Genomic DNA, 21,249 nt, shown 5'->3' with positions numbered 1-21,249 from the left:
TATCGTCAGAACTATTAAGAAAACCCCATTTGAAAGTTCAACAAACATCGCCAGAAATTTAGAAACTGCAACAGGGAAGTCTGTAACTGAAGAATTGACCAAAAGAAATAAAAAAAGGACACACAAACATACCAATTTAAAAAGAGAGTTAGTGGACGCATGGATGAGCATTTTCGTAGAAGTAACTAAAAATTTAGTTCATTCTATGCCTAGGCGGTTAGAAGTAATTATAAAATATCGAGGGTACTGGACAAAATATTGTAATTTTTTTTTTGTTGTCACATCTTGTAGAATGTGTCTAAATAGTTTTTTCCTCATGTATTTCATACTGATGTTAGTATAATTTGTACTTATTCGCTTTTAGATTTTTTTTGTGCTAATAAATCATTTTGTTTAAAAGACCTGACTATGAGATTTCTTTTTTAAATATACATTGTTAAGTGCAATTAATACTTTCGATTTTAGAACATTTTATACTCCGAGTGAAGCGGAGTCTAAATACTTTTTCCGCCACTACATAAGACTTACGGTAGAATTTTAAAAAATCCTTTTTTTTTTCAAATTACCAACTGCCAATTTCTACACGGGGCATACAACTTTTAGCGCATTCCGGTGCTAATATAGAATAATTGAAGAAACTTGGAGGGTGGAAAAGTGGATCGGTTATTGAGGGACGAAAATATCGGATTTCAGCGAAAGGTCTCGAGAAATTATTGATATATTTTTTTATTAATAAGCTTTTAGATTTCCGCAACTGACTTAATATTCAGTACTGAAGATGCGTATGATCACTTCTGAACCAAACAAGATATCGAAAATAAAGGGAACATGTGCCGAAGTATAACATCTCTCTGCTAAACCCATTAGAACAAATTCATGATATTTTTTCAGCCACATTATACCCAACGTTTCAACAAAATTACCTCACGTTTTTATCTCCCCTGTATGTTAATTCTTAAAAGATTGTATTTTATCCTCCAATTTTGATAAATAAATACATTTTGTCCTCCTATTATTATCATATATGGTATGCCGTCAAGTGTCTCAAATTTAGAAGTTAAATTTCTCTAGGTTACATTCGATTTTTATTCTCACAGACCAAGTTTATTGAAGGAAAGTTGATGTCCAGAGGAGCCTCTTATTATGTATCAAAATGAACTTTTTATTAACTTGAAACTGATTACTACATTGGTAGCTCAAATGTCAACAGTGTTTTCAATTTGTACATGTCAATCTCCAAAATATTCTACTTTTAAATTATAAACTTCGGGTTTTTAAGACCGCTTTTCACCATAGTGAAATTCCCCTACATTTTTAAGCTCGTCTACATGCTCAATTAATGTCCATCTCGTCCTCCAATTTTGAAAAAGTATATTCCTTTTTTTTTCTATGCAAAATTCTATATCAATTTTAATCTGATGTGTGATTTAGTGTCCATTTGAACCTCCAAAAACTTCCGAAGTCCAGTTATATTTAAACTGTAAAATTAACTAAAGCCTGTTTTTTCGGGCAACAACACCTAGGACACTTTTTATCAAGATTCATGACTGTGTAGCATATCATATTTCAAAATATCTCGCAGTCAAATTGTGCCAAGATAATTAGGCCATTGTAAATTAATCGGGTTTTCCGCAGACAAAAGGTTTTATCTTACCGTCCGGTTAGCTGGCTGATAATTACAAGAAAGACCATTGTTACGGGGAGTTCGTTCCGTTCGGTTTTCAGAGAACAATTGTCCCCCTCTCATTTGAGGGTCTTTTATTTCATTTAAATAATTCCAAGGTTGGAATTTCTCAATCGACAAGTTCGCCACCAATTACCACCGCATTTGCATAGAGCCTTTCGGTATTCCGGGGCTCTATATGCTGAAAGTAAATTAACTGAAAGTCCTAACCAAGGTACAAATCTCCGGGAAAATTTACGGCACGACAAAACATTCACATGTACGTACAGAAACCGTAATGAAGGTAATGAGCACATGACTAAGGCGGGTTTTGTTTGCAGCCGCCCTTTCAGTGACATTGTTCTAAGTTGCATGTGCGCCTAATTAAACGCTTTCGCTTGCTGAGATTTGATTATTCCGCTTTGAATGCGTAAATCTTTTGAAAATTGGAAACATTCACTCAATAAATCAAAGTTCAATATTTTACAAATTCATTACTAAACGTATTAATGTTACATTAAACCCCAACAATTAGTCAATGTCAGCGTCACCCGACACTTTGCCGCAATAAAAATATAGCTCACCGAACTTGATCGCTATAATAAAAATACAGCAGACAGAATCATTAATCATATTTCGTAATTCAAACAATGTTATTTCCCAATTCTGAATTATATCAAAAATTCATAATTTAACATTTATCAATTCCCCTGACTATTGAATACACTTAGACCGTCCTACCCTATTATACTTCAGCAAGATCTAAATATGCTGTTGCCATATGTTGCACGGGTCCGCCCTAGAATTCATACATAAATGTATAATAATATCTGATATATTTGGGACGTCACAACCCATATATCTTGATATTAGATATCGGAGTATTTTCGATTAAATTCGATGGCTCGCTATTTCCTTTCGGATCTCAACATATGGTAGCGCGCCCAACCCTTTAGAGCGATGGGGGCCGCGAGTTTTCACACTAAACACAAAAAAATTCATAAACTGAGATGCGTTAAATTGAAAGGGCCGACGTTCCCCGGAGGGCATTAAGCGCACTTTATTTGGTATGTGGCTGAAGGTTACGGTTTAATATCTGCGGTTCAACGGTCGTCATTCATTTCACTTACCCGGGGTTTTCTCCCGAAAGCCTATTGCCAACTTTATGGTCGACCTGCCTTAATTTCATTGGCGTACTTCGGAACTTCCTCTTCCGTCTAGCTGCGGATCACACATTTATGGCTTTGCTTCATTTCCGCTCAAAAATTCAAATCACGAAGAAAACGATTTTGGTCTAAAATTTATTAAAATAAATAGGAGTGCGCCTCTGAGTTTGGCCTTAATTTATCGCATTTTATGGCAGTGTCTTTTATTCCCCCAAGAAACGGCTTGCGGAAGTTGATAAACTGAGATATAAGGCTCAGGATAAAAATGGTCTCGTGTGAGGTTGCATAATAGCACAACATTATTTCTCTCCCTTGTTTCCTTTTCAGCAATATGTCTCTCACTGCACAAGTAAACATTCAACTCAAATTATCAAAGAACGCATTAGAGGTTATAATACTTGGAGAAAGCGTAAAATGCCATTTCTAAAACACACATAAAAGTAATTTAAATGCACTAGACCAACTTCGAAGCAAAGTTCTAATAGAATTTTCAACGTATACGAGGGATTTCGTATCTCCTGCATGTACGCCCTGCATATTCATATTTAATATTATGCCGGCATATATTAATATAAAATGTTCATGACAAATGTATCCGGTTTAACATGCCCCGAGGGAACGGAAGTTCTGTTGGAGTTTTAGGTCTTTTTGTCTATATCAATGAAAAGTGAAGGATAGTGCTTGTTAGATTAAAGCTAATTAGGAAGTTCGTTGAGTAGATTATAGTAAATAGGGAATAGTGTTATATTACGTATTTGCAATAATTTTTAAAATAAAATGTGACGGATTCCACTACTCGAATAAGGGAACCTGTTTTGAGCTGTTTTTTGAGGCAGCGGACAATTGCCTTAAAAAATAATCGGCTACATGAGATTTGTAGGTTTGTTCAAAGCGGGTTGTAATAGACTTATTAGTCAATCACAACCCGCTTAGACTATGAAATCCAGGGCTCCAAAGCAAAGAAACAAAAAAATGTATTTTCCTGGATCTAAAATAAAATCTCTCTTCTGCGGTAATTTCGATGTTTTTGATATATGTCGTCTTATCGTTGGTGCTAAAAATGAATATTATTAAGACACTACTACAAATAGTAGTGTTGTTGTGTTATTATACTGGAAATACATTCCAGTTTATCAAGGCAGAGTCTTTGCGCTAACAGCAGCATAAATATTTGACTATACACACCCTAAATATAGCATGCACCCCCCAAAAGCTCGCACGTTATGAATCCTTAATGCACCCTTTCCACCCCCTCAAAAACTACTTTTATGCTTCAGAAGTTGCAAAAGATGATTTTAATAATGTAATTCAGTTATTCATTCTTTATGTAGCCGTTTTGATAGACTCTAAAATTACGTACTATATCATTTCTCGCGTGGCGTGATGAATGAGACGTGCTCCTAAATAGATTTATGATTTCCCATGAAATATTATCCGGAAACCAAAATATACAGGGTGAATCTTACTTTGTAGGCATAAGCTAGGTAAATTATAGCTTTTTCATTCTTTTGCGTGTAAGGCGCTTTTTGAGAAATAATGCTAAAAATATATTATGAAGACTTATATTTAAAATTGTCGCTAATTATTCACCTACCTCAAGTTTATTACTACTCAACATTCCTACTGCATTCTCATGGGTTTAATCTCATTTTCCACCCAGGCAATATTTTCTAAAATCGAGCAGTAGAGAACTAATTACCACTCTATACAATCTTCTAATTTAAAAATTTGGTTGATTTTCGATCAATATTCAATCAAAATTGAGGTATCAATAAGCCCAAAATTGCTTGCACCCTCATATCGAGCTACCTGCTGATTCTCTGTTTTACTGCCACTTAGCAAGGGATCATCAGGCAATCCTCACCGTTTTTTAAAAGGAAATCGAAGGTCTGCATCACTCAATTTAACTAAATTTAAAATCAATTGCCTATTAAACTTATAAGGTTATTTCATAATTTTACTGCTGATTGAATTATACATACAGAGAGTCCCAGAAACATTGATACAATTTCATTTTTTACGTTAAACAATGAAGAAATAGAGCGATTGGCCAAAATATACTGTATATATATATGAATATACTGTATATATAGGGTGGTCCAATTACTATGGATCATTATTGCCATCTTCTAAACCGTAAACGTTACAAGTTCGGTTAAATTAGACAAAAGTTGTTAAAGCTGATGACAAGCTAAGATCTCGAGGTACAGTTGCCAAAATTTGTTCGATTTTGGAAGAATTGGGAAAAAACGAAATTTTGCCGAAGACATGTTTCGTTTTATTATACTTTTGGGTTTGTCTTTTGGAAACTATACATATGGCAACAGTGTATCGAGATCTTAACTTGTCATCAAATTTGACAACTTTTGTCTAATTTAACTGAACTTTTAACGTTTACAGTTTAAAAGATAACAATAGGGGCCCATAGTAATTGGACCACCCTGTACATACATATATAAACAATTTTCATTCTCTAAGGAACAGACTATCGACCATTTAGTCTTTCAGCCATTGTTACAATAATTTGTCTAATGGCATGTTTGCTTTACCAAAATGTTACATAAAAGTAATTGAAACGGAGGTTAAAATAACTTTAGATTTGCTCAAAATGGTCCCGTAGATTGGATGGGACATGCCGTATAAGAAATTGTTTCATTTCCTTTTACAATAAGCAAATCTGTTTTGGGAAAAATTTGCGTAAACAATACAAAATTAAACTTTAATGAATGAATTTTTGACAGGGAGTAAATGGATGAAAGACAAAGGGAACTCGGGTAGGACGTATTTTGTTCTGCCAATCAAATGTTGGACCTGTAAGATTTTCCCCAGGAAAAAGATATAAATCCGAGAGACACAAATTACGGCATCAGCAAAGCTGTCTGGCCCTGAGTAGTCTTGCAAGATTAATGGGAATCTTCGGATAGAAAGCGCTTTGACAATACGAGGGACGTTACCCAAAATATCTAAGGGTGATATAAATTTGTTTGGATGTGCGTCAATCTATTTTAAAAAATCGTCGCCTCCAGAAAGCGGCGTCCATAATTTTAATTAAACCGGAAGTTGGAAGAAAAAACGCCTTTATTTTGTCAAAAGTTGGTCGTAAAGAACATATTTTTAAGATAATCCTATTTACATTTAAATTATGTTTTTGCTTATTCGCGAGGTTTCATCACTTCCTAAAATTGCTTTCAATTTCGGGCAGGTCTTTTTAATTTTCCAAGAAGAAATCGCTCTGGGCTTTTAAACCCCCTGAAGGAGAATTTTTCAGGGTGGAGAATTAATTTTTTATCATTTTAATTAAGCCACCACCGTTGGTTCTCGAATGTACCCAAAAACATCATTAAACCTCCATTTCTTTAATTCCAGGGAACTATTCGGAATTTCCTTATATTCAATATTTAACACGTAAGTTGGGGTTTCCGAGTCAAGAGGAAATCTTTAAATAATCCGAAACTTCCATAACCGTCCTTCAGCTATCTAAAGCTCGAACGTAGCTGACGGTAACTTTTTTCACTTGACAGGTTTACAAGAAAACTCTCTTAGTTTTGGCTCAAAGTTGATACCATGAAGTTGCCTTTCTGCTCCCCGGAAGTTTTTACCGAAAAACTCCAATATGATGCCGGCGTCTTTTTACGTATTTGGCTATAAATTCTACGTCTCTGTTGGGAGTTTTGATATTGCAGTTTATTAGTTGGCAAACTAACTGTGGATGAAGTGTGTCTGATTGGTTGACTCAGAGCCTCGAAGTGTTGTGTAGAGGAAATATATTTCGTAAAATTAGGCGCTATTTTTCCTATAAAAGAAGTAAGGGTGTTTTCCTCAAAGTAGTTTTTCAGTTCGTTTTCCTAATTGAATTAGATGTGGCTTTGGTAAAGTCGCATCGCCCAATTTTCAACGCCCATCGATGCACAATGCGTTTTGAAAAACTCAAAGAGATAAAAAATCTTCAATATTCAAAACACAAAATGGCTTTGCCGAATAACTTTTAATGCAGCTAATACCACTCAGCTTTGCATGCCCTCTAACAACTTGTATCGAGGTACCGGGCACTTTTTCAACATTTCGTATTAACACAAAACTAACCTTAATTAACTCCCGCTTAAAACTCCTGCCTTTTGGCCATTTTGCCAGTGTACAACCGTAGCCAAACAACTTCCGCGAGCAACTTCAAAGCGAATATCACCCACACAAGCCGGTTTCCAGTTAAAACTCCTGTGATCGGTTTATCTATGTCGTTCTAAATAGCTCGTCCACTTCATAATTTCCTTGCCCCCTTGGCATTTTCCCTTTTATTTTTGTCCCTTCAGCGGCCTCCCGAGCTTTCCTGCCGAAAGTTAATTAAAAGATTATTGAATTTTTTTAAGCCTGCCATTGTTTTGATTAGTATTTTGTGATTAGGCTGCGAAATTGGGTCAGAAATGTATATAGAGTTTGAAGTAGCGTGATTGGTCCTGCGTGATCGAGTTCAGTGAAACTAATAACTCATTCTGTGGAGTTTTAAACGTTACACGTGTAGTACAGGGATTTGGGGTAGGAAAAAAGCTCCCGCATTGTTTCTCTTCATTTGAAATCGACGTTAATATTCATTACACTAATTTCATTTTGTTTACCTAAGCTTGAAACAAAAAAACAATTAATCATTCCTCTTTGACACTGCAACTGGCTCCCATTTTAATCTGATTACGCTGTCTTTTAGTAGATTGTTTACTTTGCCTCGCTAAAAGTCGTGGACTGCATTAATTATAAAACTTCAAGCTTATTTAACCTGAAAACTATTAATAGGGAGTATTGGGGTTTCTATCCGTAATATGCCATGCATTTGATGCTTGAGAAGAGGAAATTTCATAAATATTGTAACTGACTAAATATGTACACAAGTGGCCATAATTATGGCAATTTTCTAAAAATTAAAAAAAACATAAGCTAGACCACTTCAACTTGACACGAGTTTATAAAATATTTGTCGTTCCTGTTTACAGCATATCACATTCCAATATTTTCTTATCATTTAAAATTCTGTATAGATTTTTTGAGTTGAACAAAATTGTAGCAACTTTTTCTTTCTCGCCTTCTTCATTGCTCCTTGCGCCTTTGCGCCTTGCGTCTTTTTTGATGAACGTTTATACATTGTTTGTTAGTTTTTTAGTCTTCTTTATTCATTTTTGATAATAGGTCGTAGTTAAACCGTCTTATTTGCCATAAAAAAAAATAATTCAACGTCACCGAGATGGAGAGAAGCAAGTTGATATTGCCAATAGTTTGCGTCTGAATAAATAAATCAATTCCCGAATTATCAAAAAATTTAGCTTAATTGGGTAAGTAGCAACATCAAAACACTCTGGACGGGTCAGGAAAACGATTAGAAAGATCGATAAATGCATAATTCGGATGTCAAAACAAAATCCAATTTCGTCATCAGTACAAATTAAAGCCATCCTTGAAGAAATGGGACTTGCTACAGTAAGTTCAAGAACCATAAGAAGAAGGGTTAGTGGATGATAGTCTTTTTGTTCGAAGACCGGCAAAAAAGCCACTGCTCTCAAAAAGAATGTGTTGGCCCGACTTCACTTTGCTCAGGAACAGATTCAATGGACGCTAGAGCAATAGAAACGGATAGTTTTTAGCGACAAATCTAAGTTTAATTTATTTAGAAGAGACTGGGCCCTCTTATGTTAAACAACCTGTGGAGTTTTGACAAAAAATTTATTACACCTACTGTGAAACACGGTGGCGGTTCCATTATGGTTTGAGGATATTTCTCTGGTTTTAGCGTGGGTCCCCTATATCGTATAGAAAGATATATGGACCAATTTATGTACAAAAACATATTAAACAACAAATTGGTTCCTTATTTTGATGATGCAATGCCCTGAAGATGTATTTTCCAGCGTAACAACGACCCCAAGCACAAATCAAAACTTATCACACAGTGGTTACAGGATCAGAACTTCAATATTTTGGCTTGGCCTTCACAGTCACTAGACTTGAACCCCATAGAAGACATGTGGGGTCATGTTGATAATAAAATAAGGCATAGAACTTACTTAAATCTTAACGAACTCTTCGCAGAGCTTCAGAATACCTTTGACATGTGTTATATCCAGAAACTAATTGAGTTCATGCCGCGACGATTGTGCAAAACTTATAAAACAAAAGGGATATTACACCAAGTATTAGTTTTAACTATTTTATAATTTTTTTGATTACTAAAAATATGTTTTGAAATTAAAGTTGCTATATTTTTGTCCTGCTCAATATTTATTAATGTATTCATTTGTTTATGTGTTAAGACAATATTGTTCTTTTTTAACCATGAACAAGAAAGTAGTCAACGAAGATTGTATTATAAATTCAAGTTAATTAAAATGGTTTTGGCGAAGTTATATAGATTTTTTAAAAGTTGCTATAATTATGGCCACTACTGCATATCAATTTGATGCGATATTTGTAGTGTCACGCAGTTAACGCAAAGCCCATTCTGCTATACTACTAGAGGCAAAACTTTGAATACTTAATTTCTAGTAATTCTGGATTTTTTCTCATTATCTATCGCTAGTGTTTTTAAACTTTCCGAAATTAACGTCGTTCGCAGAAATTTACAGAAACTCCTACAAATGGCAATGCAAAATTGTTCTAGTTTTCTAGTTAGTAGAGCGTTTAGGCTGGTTCTGAGTCAATAGCCCATCAGCTTGCCACATGCGTCATGCAACTCCCAACATTTTCAAATATTTCACCCCTAAATCGCGAATTGAAATTTGGTTTGTATTAAAATATAAAACATGTCCGGGGCCAAATAAATGAGTTTCCAGATAGCGTTTGATGGAAACCAAATTCGAAACGCGCCAATTTATTTGATTTGCAACGCCCAATGCGGAAAAATCTTTAATACAGGTACATCGGCAAACGACCCCCCGATTTGGCCGGTAATGTCCAGTTGACAAATGTGAGTTATTTATTTTTTATTGAGCTCTTTTATCTGTTTCGGCTACATTTTCTGTCCGGTACAATGGATCGAGAATTTCGCTGCACAGCGCCTGCTGTTTGATTAATACTTTTCGGAATTACCTCGAATTTTGCCGCTCTCTTTATCTAATAATTCGCCAATAGCGTGCTTTCTATGAGCATCAAGATAAAGCGACAAATTAGTGTTTGGTATCAACTAACAAGACACATCCAACCATGGCGCAGTCTTATCTAACTAGTTCAGGAAATTGCATTCCTGTCGTTGAATATTTCCAGTCGCGTTCGTGTGCGCTATGCACTTGTTGGTATTCTAATGTATCCTGTAGTTCTCCGTTTTTAATTGAATTTAAATAACTCCCCCGATAGAACTCTTTCTTTTGATCATTTACATTAAAAACATATTTTCGGGGCCATCCATCAAAACACAGCTAATGTCTCATTTGCAATTCGGATGATTGTATTGCGTAACTTGTGCCTTCAAATCAGAGGAAATTTATTTCCATAATACAACTTTTCAAAGATGATTTCGTTAGAATCCCTGAAGGAGAGGTTATGGAGGGCTTCGCATTACTCAGAGACTGATTCAGAATATTTGTTTCAGATCCACCAGAGATAGTTACGAAGCCGAGAAATCAGCAAGTCAGGGCGGGAGGAATGGCGGGGTTTTATTGTCATGCCAAAGGAGATCCGTTGCCGCAGATTCAATGGAGGAAGAACGGGAAGAAGGTTTCCAGTAAGTAGTTTCTCTTGCAGGCACAAAAGTAAACTACTGGAAAACACAAATATTTTATTGGAATAATTTGTGAGGCAAATGATAGGATTTCCATAAGTAAAATAACATTAATGATTAGTCATTTTAGAAAATCGCATAATATTCAGGATGTTCTAAAGTATGTAAATGAACTAAATGAAAACACGTATGTAATGCCTTCCTAATCGGGGCTGGTTCGACTCTGCATTTTAAACATTCAAGTCACCAATTTTGTGCCATATAATAGATGCTTTAACTAAGATATCTCGGAAAAAGTCAGTGGCGGAATACGTTCAACTTATCGTAACCATTTATTAAATCTCTGCTTGAAAAATTTGATAAATGTGTGTTTGTAATGTCTTCATGACTTTGCCTGGTGCGCCTTTGGTTTTGTGCAATCGAGTTGCAAGTTTCTCGGGATTTAGTAGAACCAAAAACTCTGGGTTTCTGAATTATTATAAATCGAAAAATATATGTGTAAGGCTTTGTTAACCATATCTAATACGTACCTACATTTTGGATAATCAAATTTTGAATATTTTCAACGGTTTAACTATAATTTTATTGTTACAGTCAGTAGAGGAGCACATTCAGTATCAATGCAATAATTGAATCGGTGAGATTAAGAACAGTACAAGTCCAAAATTTGCCGTTTTTAGGTAATATATCCATATTTTTGTCATGCAAAGCTGCATCAAATGAGTAGAACAATCTCAAATCTGCATTGTTAATGCGATTGCTTGAACTTACTGAATACCATTGTGAAGAAGAACAATACAAGTTCACGTTTGTTTTTAAGGAAAAATTGAAAAGTACATAACATATCAAGACTTATTTTTATTTTAAAAGACGTAAAAAATATACTATATAATAATATGTGTGAATAACCTCGGACGACACAAAGCACAAAAAAGAAGATAAACATTATTTTTTTATTTACCCAAAAATCATTATTTTGGACTCGTACTGTTTTCAATCTCATCGATTCAATTATTAGACAATCAAGTTATAAATTTTTTGGAATTTGATCATACCTTTAAACCGTGCTTTTCCGAATGAATAATCAGAAACGCCGTACAAAAATTTGAATATTTAAACTCAGAATAATCTTCACTTAAAAAAAAACCCTCAAACCACCTCCTAATATACATACGTTGTTTCGTTCAGCAGTGCACTTGCATGATCCGACTCGCTTAAAATCACGAAAAGCGGCCATAAATTTACAACATGTTTAAACTGGTGCGACACGAGAGAAAATGAAACCCCCGCAGCAAAGGAGAGTAGTTAATCCTCTCCGTATGTGGATGGAAGACCGTCGTTTCCTGAAACGTCACTGTTTGCAGTTCCCCCGGAAAGAAAAAGCGGAAAATTTAAACGAAGGAAAAACAGACGTAATTTCCCAGTTGTGTAAGGCCGAATGGAGGGTTTATGGCTGTTTAATCGTTTCATTGCTCCTCTGCATGTTTGTACTTTACAGTCCCGAGAGGTCTGGATTATGTAGTGTTCACGAGTTAATAAAGAGCGTAAAACAGTTTTCTATTGCAGGCTCTCAAACTCGATACCAAGTGAAGGACTTCCCAGATGGTTTGGCTCTACTTCGGATCGACCCTGTTAAGGCAGGTCGAGATGATGCTACCTACGAATGCGTAGCTGAAAATGGCGTAGGAGACGCTGTGAGTGCTGAGGCTACCTTGCAAGTTTTCGAAGGTGAGCTATTTAAAATGCATCCTCCCAACAGTGGACATAACGCTCCCCCTCCCTCGAGGGGGACACATCGCGCAAACTTTCCAAAACCCCAATTCCAGGTTGAACACGGGAATTCCATTACGATGCAACCGGCTTTATTTTTTAAAAGGAAAGCGCTGTCCATTAAATTAAAACTCTAGGAAGGAATATGAACTCATTAATTTTATTAGGAATATAAAAGTTCGCCTCTCTCGTAAAATGAGTTTTTAAGATTTTCCCTCGTTTTTCAACGTTAGACCTCAGGAACGTAATTGGATGTTTGAAAGCGAGACGGGATTATTGCAGTTATAACGATCCTGTTTTTCAACATCCTCAAAAGGGTATTTATTCTTCGATAATATGTAGTTTGTTCATGGTTTTGTACAATAACATGAAGTCAAAGGGACTGAACAAGCCATTAAAACTTTGCCATCAACTTGGAATTTTTGTTTGATAACATCATTAAGAACGATGAATAAATTGGTTCGTGGCTGGTAAGGTTTTTAAAGGAGCTTTCATGCAGTGTTTTTTTAAATAATTTTTTGGACATTTTAAACATAATTCAGGTTAGTTAACAGTAATTTTTGTTGATTTTTGCCTTAAAAGAGTTTTACCTAAATGTATGGAAATCCACAGTCGAGGTGTTTTAAAAGCAAGACGTGTCACACTAGACCCGATCTCGTTTATTAAATTAATTCCCGAAGTTTCCTCAGAACCTGAATTTCTATTATCGCGGCGAAATTTACATAAAACTCATTTAGAAAGACAATAGTTGATTACATGTCGTCGGAAACCATAACCGAGTTTCGTGGTGCGAAACGGGATCTGATTTCATTATTGCATTTAGTAAAATAGGCTATTCTCATCTAGAAACAGGGTCCAAGGACTTTTATAATATAGAGTAACTATACTAAATTAGTTTGCGTGTAATAATGCCTGGAAATCTGGAAAGGCGCGTTTGCCTTTGGAACGTCAAGTGAATCCATCGTTTGTGCAAACAAAGATTAATGTTCTGGGGTCGATTTAAATTGTTTAATTTATCTTAATAATACACCGTACACGATAGTTCAGGCATGACACGGATTTACCGCATATAAATGATAAACTACGTTAGTGTGCGGTAAACAACGAACAACGTTGGAAATTTGAAAGGTGTTTAAGATCACATAAGTTTGTCGAATATATGATTGATACCGCGTGTTCTACGATGTTTAAAATTATTTTTCAATTCGTGGCTCGTTTATGTTCCATTAATAATGCCGCATGTTTAATAAATTAGTTAAATATGCGACACTCTGCACAGACAAATAAAGCAGATGTTTAAAGAAAAATCACATATTCTCATAATATCTAGTAATTTATCCAGAAGTACAGTTTCTCCCAAGTGGCGCTTTCGCCCCCCGGAAGAAACGTTATACGTACACGTGAACCATTTCCATGAAGTTGGTAAAAGTGCCCGCAGTGTTCGTGACTGGATTTGATAATTAATTCCGCTTGTCATTTACAAAAACCCGGAGTGAAGTTTGTTGCAATTGGGATAATGTTACGTCGTGTTTTCCTCGGAACACGACTTACAATGCGGCCGAACAAAACAACACTTCACTTTTCCGCCGCTCGTCGGAAAGGCCTCGTCTGTCTACTTTACAAGGATCCCGTAATGGCGTAACGAGTTTTTATTATTTTGACAACAACAGGAAGTTGAGTGGTTATTACGTTTTCAAATTGTATATCTAATTTAGAATTTTCTGCGGAAATTTCTGAATTTTCATATAAAGGCCAAAAAGTGACTAAAATACAGGGTGTTTCATAAATATACCGACAAACTTTCAGGGGTTGTAGAGCTCATAAAAAAAAAATTTAGAATAAATAAAGTTAGATCCGAAATCGCTTCGTTTCCAAGATACAGGGTGGTTAATTCCTTTTTTTTTTTAATATTTTTTTAATATTTCAAAAACGGTTTGAGATGCGGACATGAAATTCTAGACATGCTATGGCGGGATAAATGTGCATGTTCTGGAGTATGCAGACCATTTCCACCTACACCAGTGGCGCCCGTGCGGCCATTCAATGGGATGTTTTTAATTAAAAAAATGGCACGCCACTAACTTTTTTTAATATGAATATTTTTTTCTTCATATTCCATCAATTCTTAACAAAAAAGGCCTCTTAGTATTTTATTGCCCAAGTGGCTGTTTTCGAGAAAAAAATAATTTCTCATTCAAGTGCCTAGCAAAAACCAGTGTAAGTTTCCAAATGTGATTTTTTTTAAGGAGAAATGAATGTAATTTTCTTTTAATAGAGTTAGTAGACATGAAGACAAACGGTGTACCCAGTATATTAGGTACCTTGCAAGGTAAACAGGAGTTTTCCAAAATAACCACTTCTAGCGGAACCACCTATATGTGACATAGAGCGTTAGAAAGCTACATTCTTTTCCACCTTCCAGTAAAAATTTTATGACATTTAGTGCTCTGGAAGCGGAGTTATAGCGTTTGAAGTGACTGTATGTTTGTACAAAAATAAGCATCGAACAAAGGGCCAATATTAAATTTTATTTTAAACTTTAACGAAACTTTTCAATTGATGAACCAAGTTTATGGTGATAATTGTTTATCCCGTGGCAAAGTTCATGAGTGGTATACGCGGCTTAAAAACGGCCGTGAGGATCTAAATGACGACCAATATATTAGACAACAGAAATCCGTGATCACCGAAGATTCCATCGATACTGTGCGTTGTTTCATCAAACAGCAGCCAAAAACTTCATTAAAATTCATGGAAATGGGATTGAGTATGTCCAAAGCATCCATTTATCGCATTTTGACCGAACATTTGGGTTTACGAAAGGTGTGTGCATGATTCATTCCGCATAAATTGATTGACGGGTAAAAATTGCTCAGAATTCAACATTCGCAAGCCATCATTAAGAAGACCAAGAAAGACAAAAACTTCCTTTATAACATTGTCACTGATGTTGAAACCTGGTATTTTCAATATGATCCAGAAACGAAGCGTCAGATTGCCAAGTGAAAGGCACCAAACGTACCAAATCCCAAAAAATCACGTTTGGAGAAATCAAAAGTTAAGACAATGTTGATTTGCTTTTACGATTCCAAAGACGTTATCCACAAGGAATTCATTCCACTAGGTCAAACCGTTAATGCAGTGTTCTATGCTGATGTTTTGAAGCGTTTGGTGCATCGTATTCGTAGTAGTATTCTCCCAGAATATCGGGAAGAAGGAAGTTGGCGTTTGTTGCACGATAATACGCCATCTCATCCATCGACAGTTGTGCCGATTTTTTTACTAAAAATCGTTTTTTCACCATCAACCACTCCCCGTATTCACCTGATTTGGCACCGTGCGACTTTTACCTTTTCGGAAAAATGCATTTGCCAATGAAAGGAAAGCATTTCGAGGATGTAAATGCCATCCAAAAGGCTTGTCCCACCATCTTGAAGGACATCCCGGTCGATGATCTAAAACACTCATTTGACATGCTTTTAGACCGTGTAAATCGCTGTATAGAATGCGAGGGAGACTATTTTGAATAAAATAAATCGGTTTTAACAAAAAAAATTGTTGCTATTATTTTGAAAAAGACCTGTTTACTTTGAAACGTACCTTGTACACACCAAGAGACTCCAACCGGATAAATCGAATCAAAAAGCGTAAAAATCCCAAGAAATTTTTTTCGAGGGAGTTCTTAGTGAAGGGTGTTTGTTATTCTCAGTTAGTTTTCACTATGAATAGTCTTCAATTCCATCATTTCAAAAACCCCTACAGAAGCGTGAAGTGTCCCTAAATGGAGTTTAAAAACATTAACAATCCGCCATAGACGTGTAAAACACATTTTAAAATCAGAAATGTCATTTAAATTCTTCAATCTCTCCAGTATTCACCAAAAATACATTATCGATTTTAAATCCGACTTCAAGGTCTGTTCTTCAGAGTCTCCCTCTACGAGGCGACGTAACTTGCTTTAGGAAATTTGAAAGCCCTTTTAATTAGGTTAATTGGCCCGCTAGTTCGTTTGATGCCTCAGCAAAAATTGTATAGAAAAATGGTAAACAGAATATCGTAGCAGATTAAACCGGCTTATATTGAAAATTTCGATAAAGGAGAATAAAGATTAAGCTCTTAAGTTGCGGTTGATGCTGTTATTAAATTGGATTTTGTTTGTAATAATTAGAAAGTGAAGGAAACTAAATGTTATTATTAAAAGAGAAACCTTAAACTAACATAACGTAACATATTTTGAATGATGTGAGTAATTCATTATCCAGGCTGTGGAGAATATTTTCTTTCCAGGGAAGTGCGAAACCTCATTGACTGCTCAAGTGCAAACTTTCCGGAATATTTATTCATTGCCTCCTGTTGGGCATGGAATAAATCCCCTATCTTGAGCAAAACTTCCCGGTTTCGATATCTGCGAATTCTTGGAGCTCCGCATATCGGGAGTGCAAATCATTTTCAAATAAGGCTTTTTAAAAGTCAGGTGTCTGCTTAAATACTCGTAAAAGATTTGGCCCTTAAAAGCAAAAGACGGAAAGTTTTTTATCTGAGGACTTACTTCTGTATTAGACGTATTGGAAATCTATCCATGGAAAACATGTTCCTCTAAAATTTTCAATAATATTGCGAGCTCTGAATCTCAATATTTTTCCAAGAACTTATTGTACAACTTTCATGTCCAATAACTTCAGAATGAACAACTGCGAACAATAACTCAGGGAAGAGCTTTTTGCTCGTCAGTATATGGCTTTTCCATTGAAGCAGTGTTTCGGGCTCGACCATTTTTCCTATTGTACATATTGGAACCTCATGGTGTTTTGTTTTCCATTCAGGCTATGGAGAGATTTCTTTCATTCCGATTCAATTATTGATTATGATAAGTGATATATTGTTATAGTATTTTTCCTCCATTATAACTAGATTTGTTCCTTTTAACCTATTTGCGCATAATGCCTCACCCACAAGTAAGGGTTGTTGGAGGGGTGGAATTGCACATTATTCTCAGCTAAAACTAACTGAAAATAAATATTTATTTTTTTCTGGAGATCAGATGAAAAACCTTTATTAACGCTCCGATGACACATCTCTCACCATGTTCTAAAACGACAAAAAATTATGTAAATAAAAAGTGTGAAACATGCTGAGTCACTGCTCTTCTGAATGGATGTTTGTTGTTTGGTACGATGAAAAGACCAAATGTAGTTTGAGCGTAGAGGAACCAAATGTGTAGCACGCCTCGAGAGACCAAATTGTACGATCGGGCTGGAGGACTAAGATGTGTGATCCTTCGTGTTAATCGAGGTATGGTGGTTCTATGGAGTGACAGCCAAGATTATTATGGACTATATATTTTACGTTCGGACCACTCTGAGTTTGCAGTCTTAGGAACACTGTTTCAAGCAAATTGAAAAACGACCTTCATAACTTTAACTAAAATTGATTGACATCGAAAACCATGTGAAACAATAATAACGCAAAATGCGATAATCGAGAAAAAACGAGCAAACAACTTTCATGTGCACTAGTTAAATATGAATATTACGAGAATAGTCCCAGAAGTACCTGCCTGACATATAGATTTTTTGTTAAAAATTTTACAAAAACCTAACCTTAAAAGGCTTATGTCTAAAATTTGAGGGTGCTTCGTTGATTTGTGTTTGTTTTGAAGCCGTTTTTAGTGAACGCTTTTAAAGATTTTTTGAACATGGAAAAAATTGATCATTGATACGTAATTCAATACTTCCATTTGAAAGGTCTTAGTCCATCCAACATCAAAGCGGAGTTAAATTCTACTCTGGAGAAATCTAATCCTTCGTTAACAACTGTAAAATATGGGGTGGCAGAGTTTAAACGCGGTCGTACGAGCTGCCAAGACGAACTCCGCAGTGGTCGGCCCAATGTGGTGACCACTGTAGAAATTGTGGTGAAAATCCACAAAACTGTACTGGAAGACCGTCGGCTAAAATTGCCCGAGTTAGCAGACATAATAGGCATTTCAAAAAGTACTGTACATCGTATTTTGACCGAACAATTGGATATTAGAAAGTTATGTGCAAGATGGATGCCACGATTACTCACAATTAAACAGAAACAGCGCCATGAGGATGTTTCAAGGGAGTGTTTGGCAAAGTTTCGTAGCGATAAAACCGAGTTTTTGCGTCGATTCATAACCATGGATGAAACGTAGTATCGTACGTAGAAACGTATCATTTCACATCTGAGACGAAAGAGGAGTGAAAACAATGAACTCAAAGGGGAGAATCGACTCCAAAGAAAGCGAAAATCGTTTCATTTGCTGGAAAGGTGATGTCTTCAGTTTTTTGGGATTCATGTGGGATAATTTTTATTGACTTTCTCTCTAAACGAAAAACAATAAACGAAGAATATTATATACATTTATTGCAGCGTTTGAGCGAAGGAATTAGGAAAAAGCAACTGCATTTGGTGAAAAAGAAAGTCTTATTTCATCAAGACAACGCACCAGTCCACATTTGGTTTTCAACTTTTTCCTCACCCACCCTATTCGCCAGATTTAGCCCTCTTAGATTATTTTCTATTTCTAAACTTGAAAAAATTGCTCGGTGGGAAGAGATTTGCCAATAATGAAGAGGTGAAGTCCGAGGTTGATGTTTATTTTGAAATATTCGAAGCTTCTTACTATAAACAGGGTATAGAAGCCATAGAACATCGCTGGGAAAAGTGTGTCAATCTCAAAGGACACTACGTTGAGAAATAACGTAATATTTTCCATTTGTTTTTCCTTTAAGTGTTAAGTCGGGTACTTCTGGGACTATTGTCATACATCTCACTTAAACGTGAACGTATCTATATTCGTCTAAAGGCGTGTTTAAATGTAAGTGAGTCCAAAATCTGACTTCCTTCCTAAAGAAATCTGCTTGAACATTTAAACTTAAATTAAATATAAACAAAAGAATAATTAAATATTTTCTCATTCTAGATGAGTTTAAAGGTTACCTAATTACAATCTAGACTAAACCTAAACATAAACAAAAATCAATTTTAAAAACCACTGACACTAACTGCGTGCACTTAAAAAGGGTATTTGATTGCGAGTCTAAACCTAGACCTATGCATAAACAAAATTAATTAAACGAAAAAAAAACAAAAGGTTATGGATGGATTTGTCGATTTCACAAGTCCTAACACTGTTGAATGAGAGTTTTTTTGTAACCAGTCAGTTATCGTTCCAAAAGGTTGATGTGAGGTGATTGGTATTTTATCATTATGCCTAATTTAACCTTTTTTTCATGTCCTTTGTTGGTGATTAAGTGGTATTGATTAGTATTTAAATTTTTATATATTTTTTAATTATTTTTTAAGGTTCTGAAGGCCTCACCAATATAAAACTTCTCACATCCGCAAGGAACATTGTAAATGACATTTTTTCTGTGATCATTTTCGTGAGAGACATCGACAATGGGAATTCCATTATCATCTCAGACTTTTATTGAGAATAATGATTTTAATATTGAAAATAAGTCGTTCCCAAACAAACCGTTATTAACTCCATAATAATGTTTATGTTTAATTTAGAACGTTCTCCAAGATTGACGTCATTTTCAAGTTTACTTTGGACAATTGAAAGTATTTTATCAACTGGAATATCTGTAAATAAACTGAAAAAGTGAAAACATGCCAAAGTGTAACTTGGGGCTATTCTATATATTTAATATTTTTTTTTTAATGAGTAAAATTTTTAATATAAGAATCTGTGTTTTCTACTAATGGATTTAGGATATTTAATAAAAATCAATTATTACATGAGTGGGTGAGTTTATGCTACTAATTACAGGTCTTAAGGATATGTTATTTTTGTAGATCTTAGCGACATCAATGGGGTATTTTATTATTGTGAGGTGTTAATTTGTATCTTTCTACGTCTGTGAAACCATTTTTATGTTTTTTTCAGTGTGTTATAAATTTGTCTCCCTACTGTTTTTGGGAGTCTTAATTTAATTTAATGATTTCCCATAATTTGGAAGACTCTCAATTTTTCACAGATAAGTAACACAATTCATTATGACCAAAGTGTGACCCTTGTCTACTGGAAGGATTTTAATATTATTATTTTTTGCAAAAAATTTATCACTGCTTTTCGTTCAAAGAGGGTTGAATTTTGTTTAAGTTTAAAGGATTTATTTAAAATCAGTTTTGACTAAATTCTAGACTATCATTTGTAAATGTGGTTGAGCTGTTTCTTCTAAAGCTGAAATGCAGTCAAACTTAGGAATACATTTGGGAGGGACAGAGTAATTTAAGCCTTTACAAAGAATAAAAGTCTCAGTGTCAGACAGGGTTTTTTATGGATGGATTTATTGCTATCTTTACCGCTACATTTTCTTAAACTAACTTGTAAAATTTATTTTATTCGGTATATTTTTCTTTTTTACATTTGGATTGTTCATTTTTCCTTAACCTCAGACACATGAAAATAAACTAAACACGAACAGATAGCACTTGCAGTATGTACCAACACAGAAAATGAAATTTTAAAAAGACGAATTAAATTAGGTACCACGGAAACCTTAGCAGGGATTTTCATCCGAGCCCTTAGTGAAAGGTGAATGTTATTCTAAATTAGTTTCAACTGAAAACAGTGTGCAATTCAACCGCTCTAACGATTCCTACTTGTGTGTGAGATTCCCAAATGGAATAAAAAAAAAAACAATTCGCCTCAAACGCATGGAATGTATTTTCAACGAAAAAATTAAAATGTTGCATATTTATTGTGAAGTTTGTAAACAAAGCTGTCATCATCATCAGTTAATAAAATCATCAAATAATCAAGATGTATTTTTGCATTATCTACGAAATATTGAAGTACTGCAACAGCATACAGCTTTATTGTTAAAGGTATCCAAAACCGTTTTATATTATATATTTATATTTTATATTATTAAAATTGTTGAGCGTTGAAACTAAAACTACACAGGAATACCAGCTGG

General features: G+C 35.0%; 2 protein-coding genes and 1 long non-coding RNA gene across 10 annotated transcripts in view; 2 read left to right on the top strand and 1 right to left on the bottom strand.

Annotated features, from left to right (window-relative positions):
* Nucleotides 1-2,931, bottom strand: part of LOC136414238 (uncharacterized) — a 154,202-nt gene extending 151,271 nt beyond the window's left edge. The window contains exon 1 of the long non-coding RNA XR_010752533.1: nt 2,794-2,931. This is a non-coding gene — a long non-coding RNA (uncharacterized lncRNA). The remainder of the gene's footprint in view (nt 1-2,793) is intronic.
* Nucleotides 1-14,124, top strand: part of mRpL52 (mitochondrial ribosomal protein L52) — a 188,491-nt gene extending 174,367 nt beyond the window's left edge. The window contains exon 3 of the mRNA XM_066398133.1: nt 14,110-14,124. The gene's annotated coding sequence lies outside the window, so the exon portion shown is untranslated. The remainder of the gene's footprint in view (nt 1-14,109) is intronic.
* Nucleotides 1-21,249, top strand: part of Lar (tyrosine-protein phosphatase Lar) — a 246,844-nt gene that overhangs the window by 171,869 nt on the left and 53,726 nt on the right. For 6 of the 8 annotated variants that reach the window (XM_066398112.1, XM_066398118.1, XM_066398115.1 and 3 more), the window contains 3 exons: nt 6,196-6,234; nt 10,394-10,525; nt 12,089-12,250. In XM_066398112.1, the coding sequence (XP_066254209.1) occupies nt 6,196-6,234; nt 10,394-10,525; nt 12,089-12,250 (333 nt within the window). The remainder of the gene's footprint in view (nt 1-6,195; nt 6,235-10,393; nt 10,526-12,088; nt 12,251-21,249) is intronic. The other 2 variants (XM_066398116.1, XM_066398114.1) reach the window with 1 other exon arrangement.

This window comes from Euwallacea similis, chromosome 17, assembly GCF_039881205.1.
Source record: "Euwallacea similis isolate ESF13 chromosome 17, ESF131.1, whole genome shotgun sequence".
NCBI classification, from domain to species: Eukaryota; Metazoa; Arthropoda; class Insecta; order Coleoptera; family Curculionidae; genus Euwallacea; species Euwallacea similis.
The sequence above is the reverse complement of the archived record's forward strand: the minus strand, read 5'-3'. Positions and strand labels throughout refer to the sequence as shown.